This window comes from Varroa destructor, unplaced genomic scaffold, assembly GCF_002443255.2.
Source record: "Varroa destructor unplaced genomic scaffold, Vdes_3.0 BEIS01000001.1, whole genome shotgun sequence".
NCBI classification, from domain to species: Eukaryota; Metazoa; Arthropoda; class Arachnida; order Mesostigmata; family Varroidae; genus Varroa; species Varroa destructor.
Genome location: NW_019211454.1, coordinates 9,557,490 through 9,575,245, shown reverse-complemented (window position 1 = coordinate 9,575,245; position 17,756 = coordinate 9,557,490). Strand labels below are relative to the sequence as shown.

General features: G+C 39.9%; 1 protein-coding gene across 2 annotated transcripts in view; it reads left to right on the top strand.

Annotated features, from left to right (window-relative positions):
• Positions 1 to 13,670, top strand: part of LOC111251662 (uncharacterized) — a 62,281-nt gene extending 48,611 nt beyond the window's left edge. For both annotated transcript variants that reach the window (XM_086981558.1, XM_022808443.2), the window contains exons 4-5: positions 9,199 to 9,420; positions 11,009 to 13,670. In XM_086981558.1, the coding sequence (XP_086837684.1) occupies positions 9,199 to 9,420; positions 11,009 to 11,105 (319 nt within the window). In that variant the 3' untranslated portion in view covers positions 11,106 to 13,670. The remainder of the gene's footprint in view (positions 1 to 9,198; positions 9,421 to 11,008) is intronic.
• Positions 13,671 to 17,756: the final 4,086 nt, after the last annotated feature.

Sequence of the window (17,756 nt, the reverse complement as noted above, 5' to 3'; positions counted from 1 at the left end):
TCGGGAAATTTGCGGCTTGACAACTTCGTGAAAACCAGGTTCGGATGGAAATCGCTATAACGAGACCTTTGAATACTTTTATATGGGTTTTAAGTACACATTTAAGGCTTGAAGCTTTCATAGATGAATTGATATTTCCCAAAATCTTTTTGCCGCGCGATTCAAATATAAATAGAGTTTTCGGTTAGTTTACTTTCACCGATGGTCACGGATGGATAGAACGATAACATTGGTTCATTCAATTTCAATTATGTTTATGTGAAAGTTGTGTAAATTTCCACAAGTATTACGGCTGAACGTATCGACGCCAATGTTCTGCTGGTATAATTATTAAAATCACTATTAATTCATGTACATCTCTATCAATTATTAAAATATTTTACTAGGTAAATCACTGCAGTACGATTTGATCTTAATCACCGTCAACCTGTTTTTTCCCTTTGCCCGTTTACGGTATATTGATTCGAACATCCTTCACAATAGACTTTGCCACGATATATCTAAAATTTGGCAATATTCATGTATGATTTTACTAGCCTTTGGGTACATTTCTATCGTATAGTTACTATAATAAACGACGGCAGAGACTGTAGGAACGGGCCAGCTTGCCAATGAGTAGAAGTGAACAAACAGAAGGTTTTAATCAGTTTTTTAAACCTGAACAGAATAGGTTATTGACGACGAAAGTATGGGCATTTATTATGGATAACAATGAAAATTAAAACTAAATAAGAGAATAGCGGGAAGCCCACCTTCATCAGTGATTAATTCCGTTATCATTTGCCCTAGCAGTGATTGATAGTCAATATACTGATCAGAAAGAGAAGTCAATGTATCTATATAAATATGCTAAGCTAAGGTTGTGGCTAGATATTTGTTTATGTGTTTTTCCTACTGGCTGCCTGTGGTCGTCTATATTTAATAGACGGACGTTCATTAATAGACGGATGTTAAGTTTCTTATATAATTGGCGAAAAACGATACACAATACGAAGCTACCATTATTCGGAGGATGATTGACCGTTAGTTCGATGAGAAATCGTTACTTTACTTATAATTAGTTGGCATAGTGCATTACAAGAACAGTATAATTAGCTTACTTAATTGCTGTGAAGCGATTCGTTTGGTCAGGCCAAATTATTACTCAGCAGCCTGTTTTTTTTTTATTTATTTAAATTTAAGTCTCTCCATATTAGCAGTTTATAAACACACAATGATATAACTGTAAAACTATTTACTTGGAAACATCATGCAATTTGCAATCAGTTTTCTTATAAGCGCCCACCAATCATTTGCCCTACTCCTTAGGTTTACGGTGCCTAACTGCGACGAATCATCGCTTGTTAAAGACGATATATGAGAGTTCCAAACAAATAAAACTCTTAGGACATTCTGTCCATTACCCGATCCTCGCGTATGTGGGAATATCTTAGAGTCTACGTCAGAAAATTTACGACACAGGAAGCTTTGGAAATTTGCGAATTAGTAGCCCACAGTTGATGTAAATAGAAAACTGAAATTATCCACTGTGTATACATTTTTAGGACACCAGATACGTACACAAGCTACAGATCAATGTAATGATTTTGTCTATCTTCACTAGCACTCCGGTGTTAGCAATGAAGAACAATACGGCCAGCAACGGCCGCAGTAACTACAACATATCCTGCATACGTCTTCATTCATTATGGGTTGAAGATGGTAGACATCGGCAGGGGAGGAAAGGGCCCAACTGGCAAGAAATTGATCGAGTGATAAGTAATTCTGTAAAAAAAATATATGACCCATAATTTGCTTGTATAAAAATGGCTAAATGTAGTTTACGGTATTGCTTTGAAGAGTTTCGTTTAATGGTGCATACTTAAGTCAAATCTGTGGGGCTATAGTTGATCTCCATAGATACTTAGCCGTTCATGTTGTTGAATATACGGGAGGCAAGCAACAGCTACCTACCAATTGCAAGTGTTGCCCCAGTCGTTTGTGAAGTTCTGCCCTATTGGATCTGTAGAAATACGGCTAAGCGTGTTTTTCCAGTGATGATCTTTAGTTAGCAACAGTTGATGTAATCCTCAGCAGTACATACAGGATAAAGCAAAATTCTCTTCACACCTTAAGAATCATAGTTTTACATTTTTACAATATATGATTTGTTGATATATATATGTAATATATAGACTGAGGCAAAATTCTCTATAGGGTTAGAAAAGGGTCTGCTGATATCTTGAGAAGTGTTTTAATAGCTTAATAGAATAATAAAGATTACTTTTTGAGCTGTCAAAAGTCTTGCCTTATCCTTCTAGCAATTTTTGGCAGGCCGAGGGCCTTCTGCTCCACCCTGTACAAGAAATCTGTTGGATATGACTGTAGAGGCTAAACTACAGACAGAGGCAAAAGACGGTCACGATTCTGATGATAAACGCCGAAAAATGGAAGCATCATTTGACTTCCATGCCTTCAATTCGTAAGACATAGAGTTAGGTTCGATTGACTGAAACGGCCTCCTTCCGGCTGTCGTTAGGCAGACGTAATGTCAAATTAGATCTAAGAGAAAAGGTTTCGGGCTAAATATCGTTCGTAGCCCGAACCCGAAGGCTTTACTTGTCAGCTGACTGGAGCATGAAGCGTGCTAAAATCACCACTATCATTATGGCTATCTGTCGATCTACTGACAGTTAAGTCAAATCTATTGGATGTAACAATAGCTTTTGTGAGCGAGTTCCAACGAAACAGGGCTTGTTAATGCCCATTGTGTATCGTTTGCTCTAGTGAGGTCCAGTGAACGCTATCCTTATCGTTATTACTATTGAATAACAATTATATTCCATGAAGAAATTTTTGCTTATCGTATGTACGTGTTTCCACCCTTTCATAATGACCCCTAATTGTAATGATCGTAGATCGTAGTTTGTACCGTAGTAAAAGTTGATCTTTATTTAATGGTTCATTGACCTATTATTTCATGATCTATTGATTTCGAGAAGCAATCAGTTGCTTGCAGACTTTGATCTTTTTTTTTTAAGCAGTCAACCATAGCTAAAACTGAGTCTGCGACTGATATAGATGTTTATCAAATATCAAAATAATATACTGATATGGTTTTTATAAATTACCAGTTCGTATTCTCACGTGACGAGATTAGGAAGTATAAACATTCGAACGCCGAGAGCAGCATCCAGCGTGTCACGCTCTTCTCTAACATCGTCACGGCAGCGCTGATTAGAACCAGGTTAGAGCGTTCCCTTGCTTCAGAACACCGTGCAATATATTAACAATTACATGTCACCGTAAAAAGACCTGTAACTGCATTGGCTTTCGATCGCATTTGATCAACATTTCGGAGCTTATTTGCCGCGGGAAGAAGTGGTAAAGATAACGTCAGCTGGCCTATTCTGGTGTGTCGGGCCTCCCATCGATTATTTATTTGAGTGCAACTCAGGCCTCCCTAGCTGGGACTACCAGCTTTTTGATGGTGTTGATCTTTCGGCAATGTCTGGAGTTCACTCTTGCAGATGACCGTCGGCTTCGTTGACAAGACGATACTTTGTTTCTGTATAAATATTACGAAAAAAACTGTTATATGGCGAATGAGGATTAAAGCAAATTTCTGAGAAGCAATATTTATCTCTTCGATTACGTCTTCAATGATAGGCGGATACGCTGTGGTCGATACTGGACGATATTCCGTAGTTACATTTGGCTGAGCGGTAGCGCTTTCCATTTTTCGGCCTGTTCATTCGTAGGAACAATGATTGGTTGTACAAGCAAAGAGCACTACACAGAATTTTATAGGTTTGGTTAGTTAGGTTATCAACCTAAAGTAACAAGACAAAAGTAGCTGCAGTGATTGAATGCCCCGTAGTGTTCCAGAGCCAGCTAGCTATGTTATGTAATCTACGTTATGTTAAAACGGATAGCTAGTTCAAGTTAATTGAGTTAGGCCAGCTCCCTACATGTTTGTAACGCCTAAAGTATTTTTGCGTAGAATAACACAGGCGGCACATTTAAATAAACTAAGTTTTGACAGAGACAGAATTGAAGTCAATTTTTGTAACGTATATATTCAATCTTCCAAGAGATAGCTGTTTATGAATGTACTCTAAACCACCCCATTTATATGTGCTGGTTTCTACAATGTTTGTCCAGAATTTGTTCCGTCGTTTTCCGGGTCATTTACAAAAGTCCCATGCGAAATCATATCGGGACTGTCACATTATTATTGCCAACAACAACAACTTTATATATGTGAACAGCAATGAAGAACCGGACTACGGGATTGGTCGTTGCTATAGTTTCTCTTAAAGGCCATCTACAAAATAGTTAATTACACGGTATTCATAGCGGAGTCGCATAAATCTTCTCTTTTCTCTCTTTTCAGTCAATGCATTATCAGTAATTCCGATGTTGTCTTTTCGAGTATTTACCGTGGCTGCAAATAAAAAAGCGCACGCCAAATATCAGTCTACGCGAGCATCGTTTGCCCTGGGGGGTTCGAAAACAGCAACTGGTTATTCTACTCGTCACGTTTCGTGCCACACATATTGACACCATCATTTACTGCTGATTTTGGGGCGCTGATTTGGGGGAAGGGTAGACAACGAACAGTCAATTATATGCTTCGTTGATTTCGTGCAGACAGACGTTGACGAAAGCAGATGAGTTCTAACAGGTCGAACAGCTTTGAATATTGCTCCAGCCAACCTCCGCCCTCGCTTACTTCTAGCGGTCGCAACTGATTTTCTGGGGCTGCTGATATTAAGACAGCCATTCAAAAGCGCCAACGGTCCTCTTCCTTTCATGACAACATGACTCTTTAAACCACATGCGAACTACTCGACCCTGGTGTCACATCATCCCATGAATGGAGCATGTATGGTACGATCACCACTTATTGTCGTGGAAGTGAGAACGAGGCTGATTGTCGTCGAAAACCACCATTACTTGCTTTCAACGAAGGCGGATAGATGACGTTCCCAGCTGAAGTTGACGACGTCGCCTCTGTTGTCTTCACGAAAGCAGCACAGAATGACATCTTGCAGAAACAGGGCAAAAGGACTGTGCGATTCTGCAATGGAATATCGCCGTGTAAAGACCCGTTTACTACCAGCTGTGTCAAATCCATGGACACCTCACGTTTACTGGATTTAGCTACGAGTAAACACGAAGGTGACATCTACGTATAATATATTCAGATACACACAGATATATCATGGCAGAACACCGAAAACGCTTGCTTTAATCTCTATGTGTTTTTCGTCGCTTGGAACTATCATGAATCAACTGCAACTGAGGATGACGCTGAAGGATGAGAATTGGGTGTAGAAGATCATTGTATATATCGTTGCCATTCAGCGGATTCGCCATTGGATGAGCAATGGCCTGCGAAATACGGTAAAATGCATAATCCTAAAAGTATGGCGCACCTCATTAATGCATCTCAGTGTATGCTCCCCATACCGGTGCCCATCCGTAGACTACATGTACGTGCTGTATGTTGTTATAACACAATGCCAATAACGATTGTAGGCGAGCGATCGCCGAAGCGTAAAAGGCGAGCCTTAGTGAAGGACGAAGCCAATCAACTAGGGTATCAAAGAAATGACAAGTTGTTGTCTCGAAGACTGACGTTTGTACGTCGAAAATGAAATATCTGGATAATCATCATTACCAAATATGCACACAAATGAAGTGTGAATACATTGTCATACTAGAATATGATGTATAGAATGACTGTTCTTAGTTGTCTCAACAAAAGCTGTAATTACAAACGACCACAAGATTGTTCTTCCGTCAAGTTCGGGCCGGCCATTGACAACCCGTGTTCGTCTACTTTGATCACAAAGAAATCGGCGAGTGCTAGCCAGAAAAGGCGAGTGTCCCCCTTCCCTTGTCAATGTTTTTATACGCGCAACTATCATGAGATAATTTGCTACTAACAGCTATTTTACGTACGTGTTGACACTACGCTAAGTTCCCTAAGTTTTTTAATAAGTTGTGGATGGGCGCAATTTTTTCCCCGTTCTGTAATCTAATAGAAAACCTGGACTATTTTTTCAATGTCGCCAAATTGACGTCACTTGCTATAGAGCGCAATACGTGGTTGACTTTTGAATTATTTTATTGTTGTATCAAAGTGAACTAATACGGAAAAAAAAGAATAAAACAAATAATAAATTGTTGGCAATCCTTTTCTTGCTAATTTTCAATTGCGGTCAAAATAGTGAAGCACCTGTCAAGAACAGATTAACCACACCTATTCCCTTGAAGAGTTTTTCGTTTTCAGAGCTAAGAACAATCTGTAAAGCATCTCCGAAAGCACATTGGGTTTTCGCATAGGCGTCGTTAGTGCCCCACTTTTTAGCAGCTGCGTAATCTGTAACGTTCCGGCATTGGCCGGATATTATGTTTTTTCAAAATTTCTGCTCGCCTTTCCCAGTACTGCACGTCTTCTGACAACTCAGCAATTCCGTCTAACGTTTTTACAGTACAGCATTGTCTTGGCTGTCTTAATGGTGGCCAAAAAATATTTCGAAAGTTACGCCTGTCATCGTTTCGAACCACGATCCTTTCAGCCCAAAACGGATCTTGTGCCTACCCCATGGTCTTCTCCAGTGTGTTGCGTTCTTATTAGGAAAACAAGTTACCACTGTATCATGACAAAAACGCTTTAAGAATACGCACGAGCAATGTTAGCCGACCGACATTGAGCGTACGGAGCGGGTTCAGGATTGCGGATTGATCAAAAGGCGGGCAACTGAATTGAGGCTTATTCAGTCCCTGCAACCTTTATACAAATAAGAAAATATCTGCATAATGCCAATTTGGCGGATAACACGTGACCTACGGAACTGCTCGTAGACCAGTGATTTCTTTTAGGCAAGAATGTATATTGGATGAAGAAAATATAGACTGGAAACAAGTGTTTGATCCCGTAAAGTACGCCTGAGTGAGTAAATTGACATGCTCAGCATCTATCTAATCTATGTATCGCCGGTAATTATGTCTGTTAGACACTGGGGTACATTTTCAATACGTGCATGTCCATTCGATATGGGCACATAGGCCATGCAAGGATATCCGGCTAACTCAGGTCCGGAATAGGCCACTGATCTATTGGCCCATAAGCGAATTCGGCGTACTTTGAAATTGAACAACCATTAACAACAAATAAAACCAGCAGAATAATTTTCATACGTGTTTTTTTTATTTGTTTTCACACTTGTCCCAGCGCTCCGGCAGCTTCTAGACAGCCATATACCAACCATTCGAGTTCCCATTTGTAATTTCTCGATCGATTGTTTCGCATAAATTGATAGTAACACATGCTTGTCATTTTTTGAACATAGTTGTCTTTTTTGGGCGTGGAGAGCCTTGTAACTATACAGATCTAGATCATGAGAATAAGTGGGTTGAAGCCAACATTGGGTATTTATTTGCTCACCGCAGGCAGTGGTTAAGGCATAGCGACGAGGTTTGGTATTATTATCAAATAACCAAACTGCGTGCTCTTGACTGCTACGCAAACGGTCCATAAGTCCTTTGAAGAACTCTGTTGAAGATAGCGGGCTGCATTCAATGTTACTCTCGCTGAGTATATGGTAGCATCAGGTGCTCTACTACAAATAGTATTCTCACCTTACGGCTAAACCAAGGCAATGCCGTTCTTTCAGCTTGCCCCTTTACGGCTGGCAATATAGATTGAACCATAGCTTATCCATGACGATCGTTTGCCTTAGGCAGGATTGAAGTTTTGCTAATTGCACGTGGAGCAAACCACAAGTTTTTCTAATTGCCCTAGAATCAACTCACGGGAGACCCCCCATTTTTTACTCAGCTTTCGCATTTCAGTATTTGGATTATAACTTCGTAATACGTTACATGTGAGATAGCAGACAAAGCCCTTTTGTCGTGAAAAGTCTCCTCAATTGCGGCAACGCGTTGTTTTTCTCGGGTCTCGACATCTGGCCATCTCCTCACTGGTTTTCGACACAGGCTGGTCTCCGTTCTTAACGCGTTTGCATCGTTCGCGTACAATGCTTTAACTTTAGGTCTTCTCGCCTGATGTTTTCATTCTTTTTTGATAAATTTCCGTAGCTCTGTGGCTTTCAAAGAACAATAACTTAACCATTGAATGTCGATTTTCAAAGCAGGTGTTTGCTTTTGAAATCATTTGCTCTGAACGAAACTTAACCGGCTTTCAGTTGTTGAATTTTTTAGGCGATTGGGGTATATACTAGCCAAATTTCGTCTGCTAACTGCCAGTAGTTTAAAAGTTATCCAGTTTCAAAATTCACTTAATATATAGAATATTATAATTTTATCCCAGTAATTTACGAGCGAGTAGAGCCTAATGAGGTAACTCTAAAAGATCTACAAACTTTCCTACAGCCATATAGATAAGCTCCATTAGTGGCATATTGGCGCAATCCTAATAGCCTACGAATGTTATCTAACAGCAACTTATTGTACCCGGTATGTTTAAATCAACATATGGTCAAATGTATAGTAGGACCATTATTATTCTCTAGTACGAAGTAACGATTTTAAATGGTAAATGTAAGGCAATAAATAGTATTTTACTCACCTGTACCCTTAGGACAAGGTGTTATCCTTTTTATTACTAAAAAATCAGGGTAATTTTTTTGGTTTTTACTTTCAGATACATCCTTTTTGCTAAATGCAGTACAATTTGATTAATTCGATCGCTAGTATTATAACGGCGTTTCTTTAACATGAGGTTCGCTCGCTGCATCGTACTATAGTATGTTAAAGTTATTATCAGCAACAATGAAAATTTCTGCCATTTTATCTGTCGAATGTTCTTATCGTTTCGACTATTATTGGAAATTTATTCTAAAAATATACATACACCCAATTATCTACCTTTGGCATGGTCGTAGGGAATCGGTTGCAGGCTCAGCGGCGATAGTTCTACGTAATCATATTAGGCAAGAGCATTGAATTCAAGAGACTACTATTTTTACCACACTTTGGTCTCCTTGCGTTCTAACAATGAAAACGCCTAAATTGCAAAGTTACGTTTGCGCCTCCCTGCATATATGTTGGTAACGTAATAAGAGCTATATAATATCTGGCAATAACTGATTTATTATTCAACAAATTCAATGCGGCATAAACCGGCAAGGTTTGCGATTTGCTGCTAATACCACTATAGACCAAATAGCATGTGATGGTTTTCAGATCCGCTAACAATTGGGGCACTTGTGACAACGGCACTCAAGCTACGGGCTGTGGCCCACAGGAGACGTACAGGAATTGCGCTGACGTTTCGATTGGTCCGGTACTGATGGGGATTCGGGGCGGCCAAGGAGCTAATGTCCGTCCGCCTCCACAGCAAACCCCGCCTTCAAGGGAGTTCGAACAGAAACGAGCCAATCAATACCACGCCAGCTCCAAAAGCAGGTACTTTTCAAGGTACAAAAAAAACTTCATTTTTTTAAAGCCTTCTGATAGAAACACCAGCCTTGCATAGGCGCGTATAGGAAGCGCAACAATGTTTTACAACTGCAAGGTAGGTCAAACGTACGTTCTCACATTTTGACGATGCTGGATAAAAGGGAACATTACATACGTTCGTATAATAACGATAGGTTTCATTTGGGGTAGCTAAAATTGTAGGGATTTTACCATTACGTTACCTATCTGTATTGACGTTATTCTCTTTCTTATATTAAGGTTTCGGCCCTGGCACTATACTGGGATGGGCAGTAAGCTCCGGTAAATTTTCCATTGAATCAAAACAACATACCTACATTTACCGTTTGACCTAACAGCTTCGGACAGCGTTTGATGTCGGCGAAAGGCAGGATGAACTAACGCCGAAAATGTATTTTTTACGTGTGGAACATCCAGTTCTGCCGCCTTATTTCCAATAAATTCAGAGTTTTCCTTTTAATGCATATCTATTAATAAACAAATAAAGAAAGCAAAGCGCTTTCGAGTATAGTATTCTCCATTTCGTATATAAGACCGGGCAGAGAAAGGTGTCTGAAAAAAGCGCGCTAAGATCCACTGTTTAACGTAATACCTAGAGGTTAAATTTGAAGCTATTCTAAAGTATGGGGTATTAAAGAAACATTCTTAATCCATATGGGTTGGAAATATACTGAAACAATGATATTAGATACTGTAATAATAGTACGAGTAGCAATAGTATCAACTGCCGTATGAACTGGGTCGCATAGCGATCGAAACTTGAGATGCATCGAAAAATATCGGGAAATTTTGTTCTATATGGAAAAAGAATCATCACAACATCATTTAGTCTAAAATCACTCGAGAATTAAGTTACCGAAGTGTAAGTTTGGAGAAGCACTTGTAAAGGGAGTGGTTGGTAAGGTTCGAGCGAAGTATCAGCTGATAGGCGATCTCAATTTAATTTCGCTCGACAGTCGACAGCTCCCTTACATAAACGTGCCAACCTACTGTTCCTGTGAAAGCCAACGTAGAGTGATACGTTCTTATAAGATCTCCCAGAATACAGCTATCGCAGTTGGCGCCCTTTGAAAACGATTCAAATGTTATTCAAAGTAATTTTCGTTCTCGAGCATCCGCTACTTCACGGTAATCTCTCTCTACGGATTCCATCAGACAGCTGGCTGCCTCTTAGCACGAAACGAAGCCTGTCTATGTCTGGGTTCGAACCTAAACTACAACGTGTCCCTAAGAATAGCAGGCAAATATTAAATGGGCTAACTTAACTAATCCTAACTCGCTGACCCACAAAAACAGCTACGTTAGACCTCACAACATTGCGTGTACATGCTTCTTTTCTGTTTGACATCAGACGTCGAACAAACCCAAATAGGTAAGCTTAAGAAGTCGATATGCTGCTCTTATAAAAGAAACTTACATCACACTGTATTAAAAAAAAAAGCTGCTTGGACTACATTGTACACATCGGTTTGATTAGTTGACACGGCTACCAGTCGAATAGAATTATCATACCGGCGCTAACAAAAGACATTGTTTTACGATGATTATGATACAGATATGCTCCTAAAATGGAACCTAACATAACTGCCGTGACCGGGAACCAAGCTCGCATCGGAAAACCTACGACAGGTTGCCTTCAAACGAGAAAGTGAACACTGGTCCGATCTGAGGTACAGGCGAACGCTCTGGAGAGCCCGTTTACTAAGACTACACCATTCATTAGTACAGTTGACGATACTATTCAAAATTCAGATCAAGATAATCTTTTGCCAGGTACTTTCTTCCTAAAACGGTGGCCTTTCTGCAGAAGGACGATTATGTTCTCTCTCTCGCGTCCCAGAAAAGGCCGTACGCCACCGGATGGAATCGTGTTCGGAATTCAGACTGATGCAGTTATCGCTGCCCTTTAAGCCACGCTATACGACATCTTGTAGATAAAATGTTCCGCTAAACAGCAAATATCAAATGTTGATAAAAGTTACCGCAGATTTTAGAAGAGGGACGTTTGCAGCTCTATGATCATAGGGCCGAATTATACCGCGTGTCGACACGTGTATCCCATATGCTATACATAAGATTAGATGAAAAGCCATCGTGGCCCTTTTCTTCGCAACCAGAAAATGGACTTACCTAATTCGAAAAGCAGAGACAGATGTGATCGGTTGTAGCTTGTAACGCCATGTGCGAGATAAATTATGGCTCGCTCTTCGATTGAACAGATGAACCACTTACGCTTAACAACAAAGCAAAATACATGATTATAGAAAACAACTAACGTGTTAGCAAGATAATTACCTTATATATATATATATATATATGCTGACGAGAAGTGTATTATGAATCGGTAGCGGTAAGCCTACGAGCCATATAAGAGATAATAAAATTTGTGCTATCTGTTTTGCTTTCAATAGCAAAAAGGAAGATTTGAATTGTCCAAAGTATCTGCGGCCGGTTTGGCTGTTCTCTATATTGAAGTGAGCAAATGTATAACGATGAACTAAGTTGCCTGTTGTTCCATATATAAACGAACCCTCTTACGTAATATGGCAAGAATTAAACACGTTAAGCTCTCGTCACCGAAAGATATTTGATGATTTTTCACACGATTTCTTAACATCGTAGCATTTCTACAGGTAGCTATTCAAAATAATCTGCTATAAAAATGAGCACCCTATTGCCAGATCCCGTAAGCGGCTGTGCAAACGTCTATTACGTTTCTAGAAACTAATTATGACTAACGAGTATTCTTTTCTAATGAGTAGGAACGCTAAACGCATGATTCTCAAAACTGCTATCGTCTACAATAGGTAATACGACAACAGACGTTACGTGTTCCTTGCACGGCTGTTCTGGGCTCTATTGCTTCAACGATTCAGGGAAGGACTGAAAAAAAACTAGCAGAAAAAGACGATATTCATCTTGAAGTCAGTCTATTGAACTTCTTAAAGTTAAGTATGCCGAAAAATTTTTGCGGCCTGTTGGGTATACGTAAGGTCTGTAGTGTAGGATGAAAATGTGCTAAACTCGTTAGGCCACGTTTCGGTACAGCTAAAATAAAATTCAAAGACGAAAATATGTAAATAAGACGAAGCAACGTATATTGCGGCAGCGGTTGAAGGTCTGGCTGAAGCTTTCGAAAAAACAAGCCCTCAACTTCAGTGGGGGCATCAGCAAAGTTTCATTTTCCTTTTATCATCATTTTGTTCCCTATTGATCGGCTACTGTCGCCAAGCAATATATTACATCGCAAATAGGTTTACCTCAGCCCACTGGCTAGCGTACAGATACATGCAGTATTTGGATGCTCGATACGGTTTTTGTACCCAAATATTGCCAGTAACGCATTGTTTCCGTACTTGAGATGCCTTTTTCTGCGAAAAAGCAGAAGTCCGCGCCGTACACCGCGCGCATCAAAAGATGAAGAACGGCGGTCGAATCGTCTCACCGCTTATTTCTCGCAACCTTTATTATTAGGTTATTTAACCTAACTGAAGGTTGTTCTGACAGCAATATACGAGATATTCTTCATTTGGAAAGATCTTATAGCGAAAAGCGTCGAACAATTAAATGATGCCAAAACCTTCTTTCTCACTGGGACAACGCCGGCAGTCGCCTAGTGCATCTATTGGCCAACTTGTTACTGCGGTTTGATAACTTCCTTTGTCGTTGTAAAGTTCCAGCAATGAAAGTTTCTGAAATCAGCTATACGAACCGGGACCAAAAATTCGCGGAGATCGCGGATCTCTTTGCTTCGGGTGCGATGAAAAGGAAGAAATTAGCTAGATAGGTATGTCTTCACTCGACTTGTCGTACATGGGCTTCGTGATAGACTTTGCAGGAAACCGGATTTTCACGAACTTGGTAGTACGCATAGGTGCTCCAGATGCGAGGGAAACACAGATACTAGTCTGCTCGTTGACCTCTGGTTTCATCTTTAGGATACTCAGCAAGTCTCTTAAATTAGTTTTATAAGCTCAACAAGACCCAACGCAAATTGTTCTGATGGTTTTATATACTCATTCAATATTGTATTGTTGATCTGTATATATAAAGTATTTTGTTATTTCAAGCAAATGTGAATCAATAAATTAATAAATGACAATGTAAATATTGGTTATACATAAATCTGACTGAACTAGGGACAAATTTACGTGGGCCACTACGCGTATAGTGAGCACGTTTCGAGTACAAGAGCGCGTATTGCAGAAAATAAGATCATCACAAAGGGTTCCTTGTGGATGTTAGCAGAATAAATCAAAGGTTATTTAAATTTGCAATCGTATTATGGGGAAGCTGCCTCTTGATGAAATGGATGGTTTGTTGATAAAACCCTGTATAAAATTATCGTCTGACACTTGTCCGACGACGGACCCATAACCCAAGACAATGTTATAATTATGTTATTCCATTTTCGTTCTCAACTGAACAGTAGCCATTGAAAAATGTATAGTTATTCCTAATATTCCGTCTGTCTCACTTCTGCGTTTAGTCTTTATAATAACTGTTGTTTTTCGTTTCGTCTACTAATTCTAATCTTACGGTCTGACACCGATAGCGCATGGAACAAAGTCCTAGCGTTCAGCGCTTTGCGCTATCTTGTGAGCTTTGCAACAACGCTCGAAAGTCCTTTCCATATGTACGAAGTACAGGCAATGTCTCTAAAGTAACCATAGATATTTTCAGTTAATGTGAAGCTTCGTCTGGCAATCGAAACAAGCCAACCAGGTTTGGGTCTGCAACAGTTTTAGGCGATGTCGGTCTCCCACGCCGCCCCTCAGTCTCCAATGCATATTTGGTGGAAGAAAGAAGAACATGTACATTTTTCTCCCGGTCGTAAAAAAAAACGTCTTTTGAACAACTAAACTTGTTTTCGGCAACAATCAGAGCAGCAGCGAGGCCTCTAGCCGAAGAGAGCAACCGCACCAGCTACCATGCAGATGCCAATGAAGAAAAAAGACCAGGAACAGAACAACGAAAAGCTATAGCAAAATTAGGGAAGCAAGCAATCATCTGCTTTGTTTTATAGCTGAGACTGAGTTTTTCCTACTTTCCTCTTATGGAACTAGGCCGTAGTGGCCTGGCCCGGAAAACGGCTCTCTTATCCGCCTGCTTCTTGAAGAACCTCCGCTTATCAACGGAGGTTTCGTTAACTGGGACGGCACAAGCGAGTGACAAGCGGCATTTATAGGGAGCCGCTGACCCGCGTCTTAGTATGATTGCTGCACGTTGTCGTTCTTCGGAAGTTCAGACAGCTGCTGTCTCCGTTGGCATTTGCTCCAAATTGCGACGATTGATAAGGGCAAAGGCGTTGCTGCCTCTGACGACTGTAGAGGTCCTGCGATGTGGCAATGTCGCCTGCTAGTTATAATTCTCTATCGCTTATCACTTATAGATAATTGTTTTGTGCTTCTGTACTTGTTTTACAGCAAATCGCTAAAATGAATAAATGCTGAAATGAAAAAAAAAAAAGAAATAAACGCAGGACGCTGATTTTCCTTCGATTATTAATTATTAAACTATTCTTTAGAACTATTAAAAAAATTCAGATGTCAATAGAAACTTAAGCAGTATTGACTGTGATCTGCGGGTATTTAACATGTTAATTCAATCGTTGCTTTTGTCCGTTGATTTCTATTGTTTCGCTAGACCTTTTCATAATAGCGTCTGTGTTTATATAGTGTTTCCTGTGAAGGGAGTAGTTGTAATGGTGAAAAATTTGAAATAGGTTATAGAATATTTAACGAAGTATGTGCGCGTGTTGAATAGATATAGGCTTACTTCTATATCACGTTGTTTAAACGATTCCCCATTATAAACAATGTATATGGATACAGGGCGTCTAATGGGTGGTGTTAACTTTTCACCCACACAGATCAAACTTATGGGTTTGTCTGTGCTATTTTTCTCCAGTTCTTCTTTCCGTACTGCCAAGAACAGTGAAAACGAATCCCGCTTTTCTGCTTCATCGTCTTTGCCACCCTGTCTGGAAATACTTTTAATGAATTAGTCAGCCCGGGGGACCTTCATACCACTGCGCGGTGGAGATCATTCGCATGAGGGTAAAGGGTGTCAATTATATGTATTGCCCCCAAGCGCTCGTTGATAGCTGTCTTATCTTGCCAAAAAGCTGTCTTGTCTCTCCAGATAGCTATTTTGTCTCCCTAGATAGTTGTTTTATATCCCTAAATAGCTATTTTGTTTCCCTAGATAGTTGTTTTATATCCCTAAATAGCTATTTTGTTTCCCTAGATAGTTGTTTTATATCCCTAAATAGCTATTTTGTTTCCCTAGATAGTTGTTTTATATCCCTAAATAGCTATTTTGTTTCCCTAAATAGCTGTTCTTTTTCTTTTTTTTCTAGATAGTTGTCTTCTCTCCTTAGGCAACTGTCTTGTGTTAGATAGCTCCTTATAGCTCCTCCTAGGTGTCCCTTAGATAGCTATCCTTATACTTTAAAAGAGGATTAAATAGGCTACGTGGAAAAATAAAAGCCTTTGCTATCTAGCTTGTTAATAAGCCTCAATAGTATTTAATAATATGGGACCATCTTTTACTTACTTTGGAAGAATTTAAGTTAATGTTAGTTTACCTACACATTAAATTCACAAATCTGCTAGCTCAACAATCACCTGCTAACAAGTCTAGTATATTTATTAATACACGTCCATCTAGCAAGCAACTCGATGCGTATTCAGCCACTCGGTCACTACCAGTTTCATGATGGAAAGCGTCACTCTGCTGAGAAACGAAATTGCAGAACATCTCGCAGGATATTACAGCGCCCGCATCAGTTACTCCACGATTTCCATTTGAACGGTTTGACTATACACGATTTACGATGATCACCTGCTCGCGTACGATTCTCTCGAATGGCGGCTCTCAGATCTTGTTGACCGGTTACTGATCAGAGAATCATCTGAACGTTTTCACTATGTAGAGGAGGACTCTACGCACGGCTTACATTAGCGTGTAGCGTACACGATCCGATCAATAAGACTGACATGTCTTTAATTTAAAGAGCATTGCAACACATTGCAATAGTTGGAATACGACGTCACCAGGGCAATAAAAATGCCTTTTGCCGTAGCAGATTCGACAGGTATCAACAGAATTGCACGCTAGTTTTTTAAGGCCGTTAGCGACGTTTGTCGACGACCAACCGAATGAATGATTTTATTTCCTAAAGGTCCAAAAAAGGTCCACGGCTAGTAAATACTATCTTGGCTGGATAAAATTATCGGCCAGATGCCTAATCGTTGAAACCAGATAGCCGCCAAGTGAGGCCCACATACATCTAAAAAGGGAGTCTTCATTCTGCTTCTTTCTAATTGTAATTTTGCTGAGTCGCGTTAGGGGCCACGAGCAGAAAGCAGATTTAACTAATTACGGGCTTGCGGGTCCATGTGTAAGTACTCTGGAAGCGCCTCAGGCGTAACGCTGAATAAATCACAAAATTACACGACTGCTTATAGAGATTATGGCGGTGTGCTTATAGTCATTGTAGTGGCTTAACTGTTTACTCAGAAATACGTATGGCGTTTATGAGGACTGCTGTAATTACTGCGAGTATAAGTAACTTATTTTTGTTGTAACAGTAAGTCCGGATACATCGCTCAGCTTGGTTTTAAACCTAGTTACTGCGCTAAAGTACAAACTATAGTGGAATTCCTGGTGAAGATAAATTTAACAAAATTGTGTGACCTTTACCCAACATGAAGACTGCAACAAACGTGTGATTGAAAATCCGGAAAAAAAAGGTCATGAAAGATCGGCCGCCCGTTATTTGTATGCGTGACGGTTCTCGGAGGAGGTAATGCGACACAGAAGAGACTAAACCATTCTATAAACGTGCTCATCGTATGAACAAGGTGAAGCAAAGGTCTCTTGACAGTTTAAAAAATCACTTAACAGTATATACGTGAAGTGTGCGTCGTAAAAAAAACGTAAATATACATGACATAAATATGTTTAAATACCGAACAGATGTTATATAGAGACTCTAACTGTCACAAGACCTTTCCCCTAGCCTAGAATTGTAAATTTCATAAGGACAAACACCGATAGAGGCTTCCTTAGCGAAAATTAATTAATGAAACATGTTATCATAAGTTTTATTAAAGTCTAGACATAAAAGGAAGACATGCTTGTTCAGCCTAACGCGACAATGCGGACGTGGCCGGGTACGCGGCGGTGATACATACGGCATAATTGAGCTCATGGGACTAATACTCATAATAAAAGTACGTCATGTATATCTGTATCTGGAATACTTTATCTATAGGCGAGCCATAAAGTCAGTAAGC